Below are 21,243 nucleotides of genomic sequence, written 5' to 3' on the forward strand. Positions count from 1 at the left end.
GATAAAAACCAAAACACCAGGGAAAAAATTATATATATGTAGATAGTCTGTTGTCTTTATAGTCTATACTAAAGTCTTTATAAATAAATTAGGAGTTAATCAACTCACTTTTAATTTAAAATAGATCTTATAATTCCAAGTAGAGAAATAATAGAAGGGAAGAAATAAGTCAAGTGGGAAGAATAGTGATAGTTAGGAAACCTGAATTCTAATTCTGAGACTGTCATTATCTTTACGAAGGATCTTAGACCTTTTCATTTTCTCATTTTTTCCCCTCATTTCTAAAACAAGAGAATTAGGTTACATAAATTTTGAAGTCCATTTTCGCTCCAGACTTACTGTGTTATAACTTCATAACTGAATATTCCTGGTTTATAAACTTCTTCCTGTATCTCTATTAATAGCTTTTCCTGTATTTGGACTTCTTCATACCCTCTATCAACTGATAAGCAAAACTCTAGGATTAAGTTAAAAAATTTTTTGACAGCCAATTTTATTGTCAAGATGTAATAAAATATTTTAGGTTTATATAGCAGTTGTGAACCTGTTTGACAAAAGAAGATGTGCATCCAGTATTTTGGGTACCCCTTTTTATTTTGCTTATTACATACATCAAACTCTAAATGTTACCTTGTCTAGAAGCAGCAGGGTCAGAATCTAGTGATCATTTAAACAGTGGCTTAGATGCTGCCTGTCTTTTCTGAGAACTTGGTATGATATATTCCCTCATAAGATACTGATAGCTGATTTTCTGGATTTTAGAAAGGAATGGAAGAGGTTAGTGCAGTTTGAAGACGAGATCAAATTGTTTTATGCTGTGGGTACACTAGTGAAAGGAAAGATCCCATGATTGTAGTCATGGAAAATTATTTATATTCACTGAATGAATAAATGCCTACAAAAGGTAAATAAAATAGATAGTCTAGATAAGAGATGGCTTAAGAGTAGTATAGGATTTTGCAGTGGTTTTATGATTTTTTATTTGAAAAATGTGAACTGTGTTTAAGATGAATATGTGAATTTGTAAGGATAGTAGGAAGAAAGTTTTCTGAGGTTTTTGGAGAACATTTACCCAATTAGGAAGTTGGCTACTCTTTTAATCATCATTTTTACCCTCTTCCACTTTCTTCCTCCCAGAGGGAAGTTGTTCTTGATCTTAAAGTTTTAGATCTTTAAAGTTCTTGATCTTAAAGTTGATAAATTAACAAGATTGGAATTTAAGTATGATATATGCTGAATTATGATTTGTTCAAGGCTTTCTTAAATCAAGTCTCAAGTATGAATTTCTCAAGTATGAATTTTTTGGATAGATAATTCTCAAGTATGAATTTCTTTTCTAGCAATTGCAGAGCCTGTTTTTGCTGTGGTCAAAGCTGACTGATAAACTGTGGTTTAAGTCAACTTATACAAAAATGTCTTCAACCCAGCTGTTCAAGACAAGAAATCTTAATGGGGTAGTTGGAGCTGAAAGCAGGTTAGGCATCTATTAAACACATCACAGAACCCATTAGACTGTGCTTTGAAGAAGTGGATATTCCGTCATGTTTTAACTGAGTTTATGTGTCTACGTCTTAAATTAGGATTTATGAGTATCACGTGAGGCTGTTTGGTTCTTCCAAAAACGTACACCTCCCGCCTGCCCACCCCCCGCCCCGCCCCGCCAACACATGGTTAGACTTTATACCAGGTGTACACTATTTTTTTTTTAAAGCCTTCTAAGAGGATAACTATTTATCAGAATAATCTGTGTCATCAAATGTGTTAGCCCTTTAAAATTGACATTTGTAAAATTTGGGAAAGTTAATAATTCAGCTTTCTATCCTTTAGGATTCAAATTGACTATTTTTCTCTCCTTTTTTTATGTCCTTTAACTTACTTTGATATAATGGTTGCCCTGATCATTTTAAATGCAGAATTTGGCATACCTCCTGACTATCTATTTTGTTGCAAATTGATTTTCCCAAAGTACTTGGAAAATGTGAACCAATAAGTAATGTATTTTTTATACCTTTATATAAGAAGTGAAGAACTAAAAAGCCTCTTTAAAGTTTAGTTCTGTAGTTCTTTAATGGCTTAAGATTTTTAATAACCATTAATTTATTATCTTTGTTAGATGTTTTCTTGAGTTGTTATCTTATGCCCTGTTTTAATAAAAACAATATTTTCTGAGTGACATATTGAGAAGTTTCCATCTAGTAACTTGAATTAATGAACACAGAGCCTTTAATTGTTTAGAGATCTTTAGAGAAAATCTCAGATATATTACTTCTGCAGATTTCTGAAATCTGGTTAATCAGGAAACAAACTTGGTTCAGAACTTTGAAATGCTGACACAAAATGATACTTGGGTGGGCTGGCCAGTCCCCTTTGGCTTTTTTTCCTGTCTGTTTCTGCTTTTTCCCTTAGGTCTGCACCTGTTCAGCATTTTGCAGGATGGCAAGAGGAGGAGCAGCAGGGTGAAACTGACACAGTTCTGGTGAGTTTCACTTTGCTGCTCCTCCAGATTCTCAGGGAAAGAATTCTCTTGCTTTCTGTTGGATAAGGTCCATCTCCAAGTGAATCCTTAAAATGAGATGACATTATTATTCCTGTAGGATTGACTCACTATTTGTATGTGTTCTACTTACTCCAGTCTGCAGCGGCTCTTTGTGTTGGAGTTGGGAGTTTTGCTGATCCAGATGACCTGCCCGGGCTGGCACACTTTTTGGAGCACAGTAAGATCTTTGTAAAATACCATTGCCGGGTGTGATTTTTCCTCCAAATTTGTAAGAATTGATTTCACAGATAAGTAACTGGTTTGATAGGATTGTGATAATGTTTAATAAGAGAAAAACTAAGAAAAAAATCTTAGTGAATATCATAGGGGAAAGACTTAATTTTAATCTTGAGTGTATTTGTTTTGAGGATTAGCGTGAAACTGCTTAGAAAACTATTTTAAAATGTAAGTCTTATTATTCAGGTACAGTAAGGCCAACCAATCAGGAGGAAATTGCTGATCTTTAGGAGTTTAGACTATCATCTTGGGAGGGGCAGTTCCTTCCAGGACTGGCAAGGCCTCAAGATGTCAAAGCATTAGAAATACAAAAAATAAAAAGGCACGATTAATATCAAAGCAAAACAGTAAATCTTCAGTGTAATTATTTATGTACCCAAGTAAAACCTTTGTGAATGCTATTCAGTTATGAACTCTTGAATTACTACTTCTTTGTATGCTAGTTTTCTAAGGTACTCAAGGGTGAATTTCTTACCTTATGAGTTTTTATAGTAGAAATTAATTTGCATATATGTCAGTTTACATTTTAACCTTTTACAAATAAATTGCGTATTTCATTAAAAATATTTAGTTTTTTAATTTAAAAATAATATATGAGCATTATAGAAAGTTAAAAAAACAGAAGTACAATGAAGAAAATAAGTATTATCCAGATGTAATCACTGTTGGCATATTTTCTACCAGTTTGTTTTGAAATTTCATCCTTGTTAATAAAAGCATTGTCTGTATCTTTGTGTTCTGTGACTTTGAATTCTTTTCACTTAGTGGTATTCATGGGTAGCTTGAAATATCCAGATGAAAATGGATTTGATGCCTTCCTGAAGAAACATGGGGGCAGTGATAATGCTTCAACTGATTGTGAACGTACAGTCTTTCAGTTTGATGTCCAGAGGAAGTACTTCAAAGAAGCCCTGGATAGGTAACTAACCCAAAATATATTTTTATTTTGATTGTCTGGTGCCATCTTACAACTGGCAATGTTGGGCATTGTTCTGTGGTATTTTTTTTCCAGCAGTACTCTAGTTCTGTAGGATTATCAACAATATTTGGAGAACAGAGCAAATTGTAAATATACCTTGGCTCTTATTCTGTAATACTTAGTCTTTGTATTAAAGATTAAACTGAAACCATTTAAATATCTTTTGAATTTTGTAAATAATGTAGTCTCTATTGACTCATTATTGCAATTATTATTTTCTAATTTAGTAGAAAATATGGAAAACAGAAGGGAAAAAGAGGTAAGATTGCTCTCAATTTCATAATCTAGAGATAACCATGATTGATATTTTGGAATGTAGCCATCTATACTTGTAACATATATGGGATCAGCTTATTCATATCTTTTCATATTTTAAAAACAAGGTTTATCATGTTTGTATACAGTTTTATAATTTATAAAACATGACTAAGTAATTGTGTATCTGTTTAACCATTCATGTATTATTGGACAGTTGAATTATTTTTAGTTTTCTGGTACTATGATGCTGTAGTGAATATTCTAGAGTTTGTGTACATCGTTAATCATTTCCTTTTGCTAAGTTCTAAGGAGTGAAATTTCTGAGTGTATTTGCATGAATATTTTTAAAACTTTTTTAAAAAGAGCTTTTGATACTCAAAATTATCTTCTCAAAAGTTTGTCAGGGCATTAATAGAGCTTTGATATAGCAAGGTTGTAAGGCAAAGCATACAGTAGTAAAAAGAAGTCACTTTATACCAAAATCTAGATAAATATAAGATTGAAATACTAAGAAAGAAAGAAATAATCGAGTTTGACCAGTATAATGTAAGGTCTGATGGCAGTTTTTGGTCCATTTTTTGTTGGTTATTTCTAGTATCAAGAATTTGGCAGATACTCATTTGAGATGTCTTGAATGAATTAATTCAAATTTTTTTTAATATAAAAAAATGCCATAAAATCAAAACACAAATGACAAAAAAAAATTCTCAAAACATGACAGTGGTCAAGTTTTCTTAAATTGTCTCATCCCTTAAGAATTAATTTGACCCTGAGAAAACTTCTGGGTAAGTTCCTGTAAGTTGAAAGCATATGCCATTATTTTCAAGGAAATAAATACTTGTCTGTTCTTGAACCCCCAAGTTAACAGCTTTTCCACTAAAACAATGCCAAAATCCCATTAAAATTGACATAATTACTTTGATGACAGTGTTTATAGTAGGATACAACATAGTGGTTTTTTTCTTTAATCTGAAATATGGCTGTCTATTTTGTATTCAGTGAAATAGTTTATAAGTCTTTTTAATCCCATACTTAAGGATATGCTCACAGTGCATATATTTGATATCAGTGTTTATCTAATTAAGCATTTAATTCCAAAATAACAAACAAAAGAATAGAGATAAAAGAAGTTAATCAAACAGTGCAAATGAGGCCCAAATTTATCTTTTTTATAAACTTAGAAAATCAGGAATACTCTTTAGGGTGACTGTGTGTTAGCTTTGATTTTCAGAGTTTTCAACTCCCAAGTTTTACAGCATGTTAAGAAAACTTAAGCAGTAGACAAATTGAATACTCATGAATAAACACATTTCATTGGAAAAAAAGAATAGGCAAAGGATATGTTGAAAAAATTACAACCACCTCAGAGATGATGAAATTTGATATAAAGTCTAGTTAAGGAACTTGTTTCATTTCTTCTTAAGAAATTCTATACATTTTTAATCTTAGGAGTACTTCAGGAAATCCAAAGATATTTGCACATTTATTACAGATTATTTCTACTTAAAAAACTCAGAATTAATAAGAAGAATGCTACTGCCTAATAGAAATTATTAAGAATATCAGGCCATGAATTTATGCCATAAATGGTAGACAGTGGTAGAGCATTAAGCATTGCATATTCTATAATAAATATGATAATTATTATACTTCTACAGTTAATATGACTTCTCTGGTGGCTCAGACAGTAAAGTGTCTGCCTATACTGTGGGAGACCTGAGTTCAATCCCTGGATTAGGAAGATCTCCTGGAGAAGGAAATGGCAACCCACTCCAGTATTCTTGCCTGGAAAATCTCATGGACAGAGGAGCCTTGGAGGCTACGTCCATCGGGTCACAAAGAGTCGGACACGACTGAGTGACTTCACTTTCACTTTTTCACAGTTAATATGCAATAAAATGTCTTTGGATAATTTGCAAAAGACTCTTACATAGCATGGATTAAGTTTGTCTGTTTTTTAATAGGTCAGTAAAATCCAGTTTCCTCACAGGTCATATTGTTCAGTATCTTGAATCATTTAAGTAAAAAGTTGAGGAAATAACTGAATTTTTACTCTGTTAAGTAAATGAGAATGAAAGCTGATTTTACCTTGGCAGCCTTTGCTAATTTCAGTAAATTTGAACTTTATCAGTATTTCAGGGCAAGAAGAAGACTGATCAAAGTCCAGGATGTTCACAAAGTGGGATATTTAATAGAAAACTCTTCTCATGATAAACTGCGACTTCAGAAAGCATCACCCTTAGGTTGAGGAAATGGATTAGCCATCCTGGGGAGTTACAGACTGCTTTGAAAAATGTCTATGTTGTCTAGTGAACCTTAAGCCTTGAATATAGTTTAACATGGTCCAGAACTGGTAGTGTTCTCTGATGCCCAGGAGAAGCAAAAACAAACCCTCTCAAAAATAAAATGCCTTTGTTTTATTTACTCTCAAGTAGAGTGACCAGCATTCAGTCAAACATAAGCAGACATGCAACAAAATAAGACAAGATGAATGAGAACAGGAAACAGAAAAAGACTTAATGCCTTAGAAATCTTAGAGATTGGCATGGTTACGTACAGTTATTGTTTTTACAGAAATAAGGGACAAGTTTGAATACAGTTGTAAGTCATAGGAAACTATAAAATGTGACCTATGAGATTTGAAATATAAAAATTAAGAAAGAGCATTGTGAATTGAGACATGATAATTGAAATTTAAACCAATGGATAGATTTAAGAAAGGAATACATATAGATGATGTTAGAATTTGTGAATTGAAAGATAGACCAAGAGAAATCCCAAATACAGTGTGAAGAGAGAAAAAATGAAAGATACAGAAAAAAGGAAAAGTAGCATAGAGAATAGAGTGAAAATGTCTGAGATATATATATGTATATAAATTATATATATTTTATTATAAATATAAATATATATATAATATATTTATATATAAATTTATATATTATATATATAAATTATATATATATACACACACCTAGAGAACTAGAGGAAAAGAGAGAAAAGTAATACAGACAAAATATTTGAAGGGTTGATCACTGGAAAATTTCTAGAGCGTCAAATCAGAGGGTAAAGAAGTCTTAACAAATTCCAAAAGTATATATTAAAAGAAATCCACACGTAGAAAATTATAGTGACTACAGAAAACCAAATATAGAAAATCTTTGCCAGATAAAAGGGCAGAAGTTCTTTAAAGTCATATTAGTTAGTCTGATGGATGACTTTTCAGCAGCAGTGGAAGCTCATTGACAATAGAATACTTGTAACAGCCTGAAAGAAAATAACCACCAACTACAAATTCTACACCAAGCAAAAAATATCTTGTAAGAGTGATGGTAGAATACACCCTTAGACACACAGTTGAGTGTGCATGCCATCAGCTTACCAAAGGAAATTCTAAAGAATATATTTCAGGCAGAAGGAGAATACAGATCAGAGCTGCAAAAACAATAGTGGAGCAATGAAATGGAGCATTTGAAATGCTCCAAATGAAGTGGAGCATTTTATATGAATCATATACATGAGCATTGATTACTTAAAACAGTAATTATGAAACCTAAAAGTATACAGAGTTAACAACAACAATGTATCAGGAGTAATGCTAAATGGAGAAAAAGATATTTTTATAAGATTAATATTAGACTTTGATAAGTTAAAAGGATACATGTAATATTTTTAAGGGTAACTGCTGAAAAAACACAATTTGGGCATAAAAATTCCAAACCAGTACAAGGAAAACACTTGGAATAAGTCTCTCAAATAAATTCAAAGAAGAAAACTGTAGTAGGAGGGATAGAACAAGTGGGACAAGCAGGACAAAGGAGAATGGAGGTAGATGTCAGTTCAGTTCAATCGCTCAGTCATGTCTGACTCTTTGCGACCCCATGAATCGCAGCACGCCAGGCCTCCCTGTCCATCACCAACTCCCGGAGTTCACTCAGACTCACGTCCATCGAGTCAGTGATGCCATCCAGCCATCTTATCCTCTGTCGTCCTCTTCTCCTGCCCCCAATCCCTCCCAGCATCAGAGTCTTTTCCAGTGAATCAACTCTTCACATGAGGCGGCCAAAGTACTGGAGTTTCAGCTTCAGCATCATTCCTTCCAAAGAACACCCAGGGCTGATCTCCTTTAGAATGGACTGGTTGGATCTCCTTGCAGTCCAAGGGACTCTCAAGAGTCTTCTCCAACACCACAGTTCAAAAGCATCCATTCTCCGTCGCTCAGCTTTCTTCACAGTCCAACTCTCGTATCCATACATGACCACTAGAAAAGCCATAGCCTTGACTAGATGGACCTTTGTTGGCAAAGTAATGTCTCTGCTTTTGAATATGCTATCTATGTTGGTCATAACTTTTCTTCCAAGGAGTAAGTGTCTTTTAATTTTATGGCTGCAGTCACCATCTGCAGTGATTCTGGAGCCCAGAAAAATAAAGTCTGAACTTCCCACTGTTTCCCCATCTATTTCCCATGTAGTGATGGGACCAGATGCCATGATCTTCGTTTTCTGAATGTTGAGCTTGAAGCCAACTTTTTCACTCTCCTCTTTCACTTTCATCAAGAGGCTCTTTAGTTCTTCTTCACTTTCTGCCATAAGCGTGGTGTCATCTGCATATCTGAGGTTATTGATATTTCTCCTGGCAATCTTGATTCCAGCTTGTGTTTCTTCCAGTCCAGCGTTTCTCATGATGTACTCTGCATAGAAGTTAAATAAGCAGGGCGACAATATACAGCCTTGACATACTCCTTTTCCTATTTGGAACCAGTCTGTTGTTCTAGGAGGTAGATGTAGATCCATATGTAACAGTAATTCTTATTAAATATGAGTGGATTAACTTCTGATTAAAAGATAAACAGACTGGATTTAAAAAGCCTAATCAAATAGTTTTTAAGACTTAGATATCTAAGGCTTGGGAGGGGTTCCCTGGCAGCTCAGATGGTAAAAGAATCTTCCTGCAATATAGAAGACCTGGATTTGCCTGGGTTGGGCAGATCCCCTGGAAAATGGAATGGCAACCCACTCCAGCAGTCTTGCATGGAAAATTCTGTGGACAGAGAAGTCTGGCAAGCCACAGTCCATGGGGTTACAAAGAGTCGGACATGACTGATCGACTAGTACACGTAGTAAGTCTTGGGAAAAAAAATACTGCTCAAGAAGCTCTTGTCATACTGATAAAACTTAACGAGGAAGACATAATTGTTTCCAGTTTGAACTCATCTAATAGCATAGCCTCAAAGCAAATCAAATGTAAAGAACAATGAATCAGTAAGCAACTGCAGTGGGAGATTTAACACCCCTTTCTCAGTATTTGATAGAATAACCATAAAATCAGTAAGGACACTGAAAATTAGGACAAAAAGATTACCACTTGAATCCTTAATCAACACCTTCCAGCTACAAAATTCTTTCATTTGATTATATTTTAAGCCACAAATTCAGTCTCAAATTTCAAAGCATTGAAACCATATTATTAATGATTTTGTTTTCTAATCACACTGTATGTACAGTTAAATTTTAGCCAGAAATCAATAACAGAGAGACAGCTAGAATATTGCCTTATGTTTGGAAATTAAATACATTTCTAAGGAAATCCTGGGTAAAGAGGAAAGCATATCAGAAATTAGAAAATATTTTGTATTGAATTATAAAAATATTATAGAATAAAAGTTGTGGGATGCAGCTATAATTGTACTTAGAGGGAAATATATACTTTTAAGTGTGTATTCTGTCAGCTTCCCTCATGACTCAGTTGTTTAAGAATCTGCCTGCAGTGCAGGAGACTGCCTGCTATATAGTAGACCTGGGTTCGATCCCTGGGTTGGAAAGATCCCCTGGATGAGGAAATGGCAACCCACTCCAGTATTCTTGCCGGGGACATCCAATGGACAGAGGAGCCTGGCAGGGTATAGTCCATGGGATCCAAAGAATCAGACACGACTTAGCAACTAAACCACCACCAAATGTATATTTTAGAAAAGAAGAGTTTAAAATTAATGAGCTGATCAATCTCAGGAAGTCTGAGTAAGACTAGCAAAGTATGCCCAAAGAAAGAAGAAAGAAAAGGTGAAGATAAATGAAATAAAGAGCAGATTGACCTCAGCAGGAATAGTAAATAAGGACCTCTGAAAGCCCCTCCTCTGTAAAAGCAATGAGAACCTTGCCAAAAATTGTCAAAATCAACTTTTTCAGAACTCTGGAAATAAGCCAAAGCTTGCAACAATCCAAGGAGTTTATTCAGGCAAGTGACTAAATCTTAGTAAGAACAGTTTGCTTTGTGACATTTTAATTTGCCCTGTTCCCGTTCCCCTCTACCCAACTCTACAGTAGTCTTAAAAACGAAAAGGTCCCACAGTCTTAGTGAAAACAGCAGTCCAGCAGCCACTGAAAGGGGCTGGATGGATTTATAGATCTCTAAAAACATTGTTCTGGAGAATCTTCATTATTTGACCTGTCTAGCAGTTCCCTGGGAACCACCATTCATGAACTTTCATGATTTGGCCTGACTGGGAGCTCACGTATTTACAAAAATCTTTTTCTCTGGAGACATTTGTCTATAGCATTTAGATGGCAGTAGTTTAACTTTGTGACCATCTGAGGCAGTGGATAAAAGTTGGAGCAAACAAAGCTTAAAAGGAAAAACTGCAGAATATATCCTAAGGGGCTTTGGAAAGCTCCAGGATATTCCTGGGAATTTTGAAGGTCACATATGTGTATAAAGCTGTGTCATGTCCAGGGCTGTATGCATGCTCAAGAAAGACTTAAGGCCTTACACTCTTGTCATGGCTGGTGTTGAGTCTCTGTGCAAGCAGGATGTGATGGCTAATGTAGAGTTGTAAACTGCCTGACTGTATGTTGAAAGCATCCCCCAATATGCATAGAGAACCCCTTGGCAAGGCATTTAAGGAAATCTCTCTGCAACCAGAGATTATCGCAAGCTAACCAAGCCATCAAAGAATACAGACTTCACAGGATTAGTTTAAGGTACGTGTGAGTTGCTCGTTCATGTCTGACTGTTTGCAACCCCATGGTCACAGGCTCCTCTGTCCATGGAATTCTCCAGGCAAGAATACTGAAGTGTGTAGCCATTGCCTTCGCCAGGGCATCTTCTTAAACCAGGGATTGAACCCAGATCTCATTGTGGACCATATCTTTACTGTCTGAGCCACTAGGGAAATCAGAAGGGCACTAAATATGTAAATAGTAACAACAAGAAACAGCAATAACAACAAACCCGGATTAGGGAAGAGAGGCTTGATTTACAGAGTTGCTACATTATATTACTAAAAATTTTTTTTCAACAAAATTATGAGGGATGCAGAAAAGTATGACTGATACAATGGAAAAACAGTAGTCAATAGATACTGTTCCTAAGAAAGTCTAGATTCTGGAGTTAACCTGACAGAAACTTTAGATCACCTATTTTAATTATGTTCAAAGAGCTAAAGAAAACTATGTCTAAGAACTACAGGAGAACACAAGAATGATGTCTTACTAAACAGAGAACATCAGTAAAGAGATACAAATTATTTTTTTCCCAGATAAATAGTTGCTTTATTTTTACTTTTTTTTTTAAATTGGAGTACCATTGCTGTACAATTCTGTGTTAGTTTCTGCTGTACAACAGAGTGAGTCAGTTATGTGTGTACATATATCCCATCCCTCTTGAACCTTCCTTCTAACACCCCTCAACAGATACAAATTATTAAAAGAACCAAATAGAAATTCTAGAGTTGAAAAGTACAACTTGAAAAATTAACTAGAAGAGCTTAACAGAAGATTTGAGCTAGCTGAGGAAAGAATGAATAAACTAGAAGAAAGATTAATTGGGATTTTCCAGTCTGAGGAACAGAAATAAAGAAAAGTGATGAAGAAAAATAAAACAGAGCTTCAGAGATCTACGAGATACGATCAAGCATACTAGCATGTGTTTTATAGGAGTTCCAAGAGGAAATGAGAAAAACATAGAAATATTCTTGAAGACATAATAGCCAAACTCTTTACAAATTGGTAAAAGACAAACATCTACACATTCAAGCAACTCAGCAGATTTCCAGAAGAATAAACACAGTGATATTCACAATGACTTTCACATTAAGACATGTTATAATCAAGCCATTAAAAACTAAATGTAAAAAGAATATTGAAAGTAGCAAGAGAGGAGCAGCTTTTTTCATAAAGGTTAATCTCAATAGGGTAAACGGGTGCTTTGAGAAATCATGGAAGCAAGAAGACAATGGTATGATGCATTCAAAGTACTGAAAGAATGCAAACCAAGTATTTTTTATCCATCAAAAATATCCTTCTAAATGGAGAAATTAAGACATTCTCAAGTAAATTAAAATTGTCATTAGCAAATCTCTGTACGACATGGATGGATGGAGTCCTTCAGACTGAAATGAAAGGACACTCAATTCCACATGAAGAAATAAAGCACACTTAAAAAGATAACTTATATAATTTATACTGTCTTTGTTTACCTATATAAATATAAAAGATACAGTTTTTGTAGTTTTTTTCCTATCTGATTTAAAAGATAGCTGTATAAAGAAAAAATTATAAATGTGTTCATAGGCATATAATGTATAACGATATCATTTGTATGGCAATAATAGCACAAAAAAGAGAACAGGTATATAGAAGTGACGCTTTCGTGTAATACTGAAGTTAGTGAAGTGAAAGTGAAGTCGCTCAGTCGTGTCCGACTCTGCGACGTGTGGACTGTAGCCCACCAAGCTCCTCCATCCATGGGATTCTCCAGGCAAGAATACTGGAGTGGGTTGCCATTTCCTTCTCCAAATACTGAAGTTAAGTTGGTATTAATTCAAAATGGATTGTTATTAGTTAGGAAAATAACTCAAAAATATAGTAAAAGAAATGGCAAGGGAATTTGAATGGTACTCTAGAAAATACCTATTTTAACAAAAAGAAGTCAGCAGTTGAGGAATAGAGGGGAAAAAAGGCATAGGACTTGCAGTAGATCGCAAAGACAGATATAAATCCTGTCTTATCAGTAATTAAATGTAAATGGATTAAGCATTTCAATTAAAAGATAAGACATTGGCAGACTGGGCAAAGAAACATGAGTCAGCTATATAATATGCTACCTATAAGAGATACACTTTATTTTTTAATTGATATAATTGCTTTACAGAATTTTGTTGTTTTCTGTAAAACATCTACATGAATCAGCCATAGGTATACATATGTCCCCTCCCTCTTGAATCTCCTTCCTCCCTCCCTCCCTCACCATCCCACGCATCTAGGTTGATACAGAGCCCCTGTTTGGGTTCCCTGAATCGTACAGCAAATTCCCATTGGCTTTCTATTTTACATATTGTTGTGTGAAAAGACGAGAAGTGAAAAGCAAAGGAGAAAAGGAAAGATATAAACATCTGAATGCAGAGTTCCAAAGAATAGCAAGAAGAGATAAGAAAGCCTTCTTCAGCGACCAATGCAAAGAAATAGAGGAAAACAACAGAATGCGAAAGACTAGAGATCTCTTCAAGGAAATCAGAGATACCAAAGGAACATTTCATGCAAAGATGGGCTCGATAAAGGACAGAAATGGTATGGACCTAACAGAAGCAGAAGATATTAAGAAGAGGTGGCAAGAATACACAGAAGAACTGTACAAAAAAGATCTTCACGACCCATCATGATGGTGTGATCACTGACCTAGAGCCAGACAGCCTGGAATGTGAAGTCAAGTGGGCCTTAGAAAGCATCACTACGAACAAAGCTATTGGAGGTGATGGCATTCCAGTTGAGCTATTTCAAATCCTGAAAGATGATGCTGTGAAAGTGCTGCACTCAATATGCCAGCAAATTTGGAAAACTCAGCAGTGGCCACAGGACTGGAAAAGGTCAGTTTTCATTCCAATCCCAAAGAAAGGCAGTGCCAAAGAATGCTCAAACTACTGCACAATTGCACTCATCTCACACGCTGGTAAAGTAATGCTCAAAATTCTCCAAGCCAGGCTTCAGCAATATGTGAACTGTGAACTTCCTGATGTTCAAGCTGGTTTTAGAAAAGGCAGAAGAACCAGAGATCAAATTGCCAACATTTGATGGATCATTGAAAAAGCAAGAGAGTTCGAGAAAAACATCTATTTCTGCTTTATTGACTATGCCAAAGCCTTTGACTGTGTGGATCACAATAAACTGTGGAAAATTCTGAAAGAGATGGGAATACCAGACCACCTGACTTGCCTCTTGAGAAATCTGTATGCAGGTCAGGAAGCAACAGTTAGAACTGGACATGGAACAACAGACTGGCTCCAAATAGGAAAAGGAGTATGTCAAGGCTGTATATTGTCACCCTGCTTATTTAACTTCTATGCAGAGTACATCATGAGAAATGCTGGACTGGAAGAAACACAAGCTGGAATCAAGATTGCCGGGAGAAATCTCAATAACCTCAGATATGCAGATGACACCACCCTTATGGCAGAAAGTGAAGAGGAACTCAAAAGCCTCTTGATGAAAGTGAAAGTGGAGAGTGAAAAAGTTGGCTTCAAGCTCAACATTTAGAAAATGAAGATCATGGCATCCGGTCCCATCACTTCATGGGAAATAGATGGGGAAACAGTGGAAAGTTCAGACTGTATTTTTCTGGGCTCCAGAATCACTGCAGATGGTGACTGCAGCCATGAAATTAGAAGATGCTTACTCCTTGGAAGGAAAGTTATGACCAACCTAGATAGCATATTGAGAAGCAGAGACATTACTTTTCCAACAAAGGTCTGTCTAGTCAAGGCTATGGTTTTTCCTGTGGTCATGTATGGATACGAGAGTTGGACTGTGAAGAAAGCCGAGTGCTGAAGAATTGATGGTTTTGAACTGTGGTGTTGGAGAAGACTCTTGAGAGTCCCTTGGACTGCAAGGAGATCCAACCAGTCCATTCTGAAGGAGATCAGCCCTGGGATCTCTTTGGAAGGAATGATGCTAAAGCTGAAACTCCAGTACTTTGGTCATCTCATGCGAAGAGTTGACTCATTGGCAGAGTCTGATGCTGGGAGGGATTGGGGGCAAGAGGAGAAGGGTACGACAGAGGATGAGATGGCTGGATGGCATCACTGACTTGATGGACGTGAGTCTGAGTGAACTCCAAGAGTTGGTGATGGACAGGGAGGCCTGGCGTGCTGCAATTCATGGGGTCGCAAAGAGTCGCACACGACCGAGCTACTGAACTGAACTGAACTGAAAAGGGAACTTCTTCAACGTCATAAAGAGTAACTTTGAATAACCCACAACTAACATCTTTTTTAATGGTGGAAGATTGAAAACATTTTCCCAAATATGAGGATCAAGACATCAGCTCTGTCCATCTCTATTTGACATTGTAGTGGAGGTTTTAGCTAGAACAATTAGACATAAAAAAGAAGGCATGCAGATTGGGAAAATAGTAAAACTACCTTAGATGGCATCATTTTATATGAATGATTCATATCATGTGATTATGATATCACAACCATAATCTTAGAAGATTTACTTAGTCTTAAATAGACAATCTAACTAAGATTTATAAAGAAATACAGAGAGCTAAGTATAGCCAGGATACTTTTGAATTGGAAAAATAACAAGGTCATAGAACTTGACCTACTAGATATCAAGATTTGTTTTGCTAGACAAAGAGACGGTGAAACAGAATGTTTCTTGGAATGGAAATAGACCAACACATATGTGGACACTTGATTTTTGATAGGAACATTATGAAGCGGTGGTCAAGGGCTTTAAAAAGATACCAAGACAGTATAATGGCAAAAACAAAATTGAGTCCCTATCTCACAACATACACAAAAAAATCAATTTATGTGGATTATAGAACAAAAAGTGAAAAGTGCCATTAAAAGTTTTATGGAAAAGTGGGACTTTAACCTTAGATAAGGGTTATCAAGATGGAAAAACAAAAAGGAGAGATGATAGTTCATTCGGTTCATATAAAGGTAACATAAAGAGAGTGGAAAAAGCAAGTATAAAGTGGAAGAATATATTTGTAACACATGTAACTAACAAAGGACTTATATTTAGAATAACTACCATTGAGTTTTAATTATTAGATTACCTATGTTTACATATGATTATATATGCTATTACATATTATATAAGTGAAGTGAAATTGCTCAGTTGTGTCCGACTCTTTGTGACCGCATGAACTGCAGCCTACCAGGATCCTCCATCCATGGGATTTTCCAGGCAAGAGTAGTGGAGTGGGTAGCCATTTCCTTCTCCAGGGGATCTTCCTGACCCAGGAATCGAACCCAGGTCTCCTGCATTGTAGGCAGACGTTTTACTGTCTGAGCCACAATGGATAATAAAATATATATATACTCTTAGAATCAATAAGAAAAGTACAACCCAATAGAAAAAGCCCTTAAACAGGCATATTATAAAATAAGAAATTAAAATTATTACTAAAAATATAAGATATTCTATCAGGAAAATGTAAATTCAAATCATTATGAAATTTAAGTATCCTTCTAAAAGTTACAGAAAATTTTAACGTCTGACAGTACCAAGTGAGGGTGAGGTTGTAGAGGATTGGAGGAATGCTCTGATGCAAGAGTAAACTGGCACAATCACTTTTGGAAAGGTTTGGTATTGACCTGGTGATGTAGAACGTATGATGCATATGCTATTACCTAGGAGTTCTTTCTTAGTTAGATATTTAGACAAACTTGTGCACATGTGCTATGGTACATATTTATAAGAATGTTTTTGATAGCATTGTTTGTAATGGTTCACATCTGGAACCAGCACAAATGTCCATCAGCCGTAGAATGGATGAGTAAATTCATACAGTGAAATATTCTACTGCAGTGAAAATAAATCAGCCACAGTCACGTGTAACATCGTGAATGACCATTAAAAGTGTTGAGTTAAATAAATCATGTAAAGGGTATATAAACTATATATCCATTTATATGAAGTTCAAAAATTAAACTTTATTGTCTAGAACATGCATTCTTGGCAGGGTTCATATTGTTTCTTTTGGTAGCAGAAATTGGTTCTTGGAGGTAAAAAAATGTTTGATATTATAATGGTTTGTGGCCCTCCAAAGCTTAACCCTACCTGGAAAATCTTCACTTAGTATTAATTTCTTTCTGAATTTTCTCAAGTATCACATGAGCACCATTTACACTGACACTGAGTTCATGGAAGAGATGCAGAATGTATGCAAGGTCTGGGCTACAAAATTGTGGTGATAGATGATTGGAGGACTTTCAAATGATTGTTTAATCTTGAAATCATCACTAGAGGTAGTCTGCATGTGTCAGTTGGTTGTCATTAGCTGCCTTGTGGACGTTTATGTTTGACCCTCTCCTTTTGTGTGTGACTTTGATTTTTAGAATTAAATATAATATTCTGTTTTATTACTTAATTCAATAAAAATTATTTAGCTCATCATTGTAACAAGTACTGAAAAGAAAAAAATGTCAGTAATATTTTAATGAGTACTGCTACTGCTGCTATTGCTGCTGCTGCTGCTAAGTCGCTTCAGTCGCATATGACTCTGTGTGACCCATAGACGGCAGCCCACCAGGCTCCTCTAGCCCTGGGATTTTCCAGGCAAGAACACTGGAGTGGGTAGCCATTTCCTTCTCCAATGCATGAAAGTGAAAAGTGAAAGTGAAGTAGCTCAGTTGTGTCCGACTCTTAGTGACCTCATGGACTGCAGCCTACCAGGCCTCTCCGTCCATGGGATTTTCCAGGCAAGAGTACTAGAGTGGGGTGCCATTGCCTTCTCCCTTAATGAGTACTAGTAGCTAATTAAGTTAAAAGTTTCTTCTCAGAGCAAGCAGAAGTTCAAAGTTTATTAAATATTGTAGGAAATTAATTTTTTTAACATCTTGCTGGAAAAATAAATAGTAATTTTTTAAAAACTTGATTGTATTGCTGTTATTATTTAAATGGATATTTTGCATATGTAATTTGATGTACCACAACCTACATAAGAAATATGTTAAAGTTTACAAATATAGTTATACAATTAAGTGAAATACTAATAACCTTCAATATTTTAACTTAAAAAGTTAAAAAAGAGGAGTCCTCAGATACTTTTTACTTATGAAATCAGGTACACATACAGTATGTAAACAGGCTTTATATGTGTGCAGAAATTTCATAGGGTAGTGATTGGAATAAGATTTCTGAAAAGGCTCCTTAGGGTTGATAACGGGAAAAAAAAAAATCAAGAAACACCAGTCTAGAAATACATGTATATGTGTTAAAACTACCAAGAAAAGCAGAGAAGTGATTACTGTAACATTTATGTAACTTCTGAGATGGGTGCTGGGTGCTTCTAGAGTTTTGACAGTGTTCTATTTCTTGAACTGAGTAGTTGCCACTTCGGCATTTGCCTTATAGTCCGTATGCTCATGTTTTATGTATTTTTCTGTAATGGGTATTATATTTCATAATAGAGAAAAAGTGGTTTGTAGACTTCAAAATCTAGAAATGCTGTAAATTGTTTAGGTTTTATACGCACGATAATGAATTAAATCTCCAACTTAGTAAAGTTTCTTACTTTAAAAAAATAGACGTTGACTAGTGAAAAGCTTTTACCAGACAGGTTTTTTTTTTTTTTTGTCTTAAGATGGGCCCAGTTTTTCATCCATCCACTAATGATCAGAGATGCAATTGACCGAGAAGTTGAAGCTGTTGATAGTGGTAAGTGCTTTATGTCTTACTGCTTATTCCTTCATTGATCTAGTTATTTAGCACATTTATCATCCTTTATCACTCTTTATGTCATAAAGGGCTAAATTAAAATAGAAATGTCATGTTTATTACTGAAGCCATTAAATGTCTATTCAGTATAGATTTGAAATAAATCAAAGGACTGTGGATTTTTGATCTTTCAGCCTTTGCTTTTTTTGAGGGTTTAACCACAGTGACTGACCTCTTAACCATAATTCTTAATTCTTAAGACTAATACTGGGTATTCAAACTTTAGAAGTTCACATACTCTTTTTGCATGAAGAAATATTTCCTCTGAGGCTTTACTTTATGCACCATCCGGATATTAAAATAGCTTATTTTTTGTTACTTCTGTGTGTCAGTAACTTCTGTTACTTTGTGGGTTTAGCTTCTGTAGTTCTGAAAATAATTTTGATATGTTTATAGATGAAGAAACTAAACTCCTGAGCAGGATACCTTTTAATTTTACTTTTTGATGGTCTTTCTTATCTTTGTGTTTTAAAGATTGAAGACCATAAGGAAAACTGTGTGTCTGTATAGGGTGAGGATTCATTAGAGAACCGTGCTACAGATATCCCTCAGTTACAGGGTATCAATAAATAATATCACTGCAGATTAACCCTTCTTCCTTATTTTAGCATTAGAAACATGTAATAGTACACTGGGGGGGACTTCCAGTTCATATAGGTTAGGCTTGGCTTGCATCACTGAAGAGGCCAGGTCTTTGTAGTAGTTCTTCCTTTTGTAACATTTTCCCTTTGGTTTGATTGTGTATCTATTTCTGATAAACATTTACTGCCTTCAAGCGGAGAAGGCAATGGCACCCCACTCCAGTACTCTTGCCTGGAAAATCCCATGGATGGAGGAGCCTGGTAGGCTGCAGTCCATGGGGTCGCTAAGAGTCGGACACGACTGAGTGACTTCACTTTCACGTTTCACTTTCATGCATTGGAGAAGGACATGGCAACCCACTCCAGTGTCCTTACCTGGAGAATCCCAGGGATGGAGGAGCCTGGTGGGCTGCCGTCTATGGGGTCGCACAGAGTCGGACGCGACTGAAGCAATTTGGCAGCAGCAGCAGGAGCCTTCACTAGGCAAAATAAACTGCAGATGACTGGAAAGAACTATTTGTTTTCAAGCCAGCAAACTGTGTTTTACTTATAGAAATGTCACTAATTGTGGCCCTCAATTTATTAGTAGAAGAGGGTAGAATGGAGTTAGATTCCTCCTAGTTCTAATCGCTTCTTATAATCAAAGATTTATTTTCTTCATTTTTGTTATTTACTTACCCACAACTTTTTTCATAGGCCCAGATAACTTTGTTGAATGTATGAAAACTAAAATAAATAAGGAAAACTATAAAAGCTTTCCCTGCTTTTGGGAACCTAGGAACTATATTCTTTGTCTTTAATTATTTCAAGTGTGTTTTTATTTGTATAGTTTCAAGAGTGGGTTGAAATTGCCATTTAAAACGTTAAAAGGACCCTGATGGTCCAATGATAGGACTCAGAAATTGTACTGCCAGAGCCCGGGCTCAATCTTTGGTTGGCAGACTAAGTTTGCTAGCTGTGTGGTAAGGCCCCCCCAAAAAAGATTAAACATCTGATTTAATTTTATAAGTTTAATTCAGAATATATTATATTTTGAATATGTGTTATATGATATGTACTCACACACTCATAATAATTAGTTTTGGTTTAAAATGAACTTAGGCTAAAGGCTCTGTTTTTTTTGTTTCCGATGATAGGAGACCTAGGTTTCAATTTGTAATCTGATACAAATAGCTAGGTATATATCATTAGTTATTTAACCTTCTAAGTATAAAGGATTTACTTGAGATTAGAGAGATGAAAGGAGCCTCCCCAGTGGCTCAGCGATAAAGAGCCCACCTGCAGTGCAAGAGATGCAGGTTCGATCCATGGGTTGGCATGATCCCTTGGAGGAGCGCATGGCAAGCCACTCCAGTATTTTTGCCTGGAGAATCCCATGGACAGAGAAGCCTGGCGGGCTGTGGTCCATGAGGTCATAGAGAGTCGGACACAACTGAAGTGACTGAGCATGCCTTGTATGCAAGGAGATGGGAGAGGTCTTAAATTTTGGTGTAACAAACTAGTATTCATTAAGTAGTTGTTTTTTAGCATATTGTTTATGATATATTATTCTCTTATTTGTATTTATAATACATCAGAAAATTTAAGATGAGCTTAAGTTTAGGTTCTATGAACATTGAACATACGAGCATTTGGGGACTCAGTATTTACACATTGGTAGATACTGATATTTATTATGAACACAGCATAAATTTATCTTGGCTAAAGCCACAAAACATTTATAATTGAATAGTGTCACATGTTAACACATATCATATGCAGGCCATTAAGAGTTAACAGCTCTAGGCCAGGTCTAAGTCAGTATTGTAGTCACACATCTTAGCCTTTCTTTTTCCAGAATCAGTATCTACAAATAATGAGGTCTATTAAGCACTTTTGAAAGCTTCACAATTGAATGTTATTTTCTTTTATTCAGATGTAATAATC

At 35.5% G+C, this 21,243-nt stretch overlaps 1 protein-coding gene across 2 annotated transcripts in view; it reads left to right on the top strand.

The window, feature by feature from the left end:
* NRDC (nardilysin convertase) overlaps positions 1-21,243 on the top strand; it is a 97,203-nt gene that overhangs the window by 22,301 nt on the left and 53,659 nt on the right. The window contains exons 3-7 of one of the 2 annotated variants that reach the window (XM_005894727.2): positions 1,341-1,474; positions 2,407-2,476; positions 2,633-2,714; positions 3,539-3,692; positions 18,603-18,676. In XM_005894727.2, the coding sequence (XP_005894789.1) occupies positions 1,341-1,474; positions 2,407-2,476; positions 2,633-2,714; positions 3,539-3,692; positions 18,603-18,676 (514 nt within the window). The remainder of the gene's footprint in view (positions 1-1,340; positions 1,475-2,406; positions 2,477-2,632; positions 2,715-3,538; positions 3,693-18,602; positions 18,677-21,243) is intronic. The other variant, XM_005894728.3, reaches the window with a different exon arrangement.

Source organism: Bos mutus, chromosome 3, assembly GCF_027580195.1.
Source record: "Bos mutus isolate GX-2022 chromosome 3, NWIPB_WYAK_1.1, whole genome shotgun sequence".
Classification (NCBI taxonomy): Eukaryota; Metazoa; Chordata; class Mammalia; order Artiodactyla; family Bovidae; genus Bos; species Bos mutus.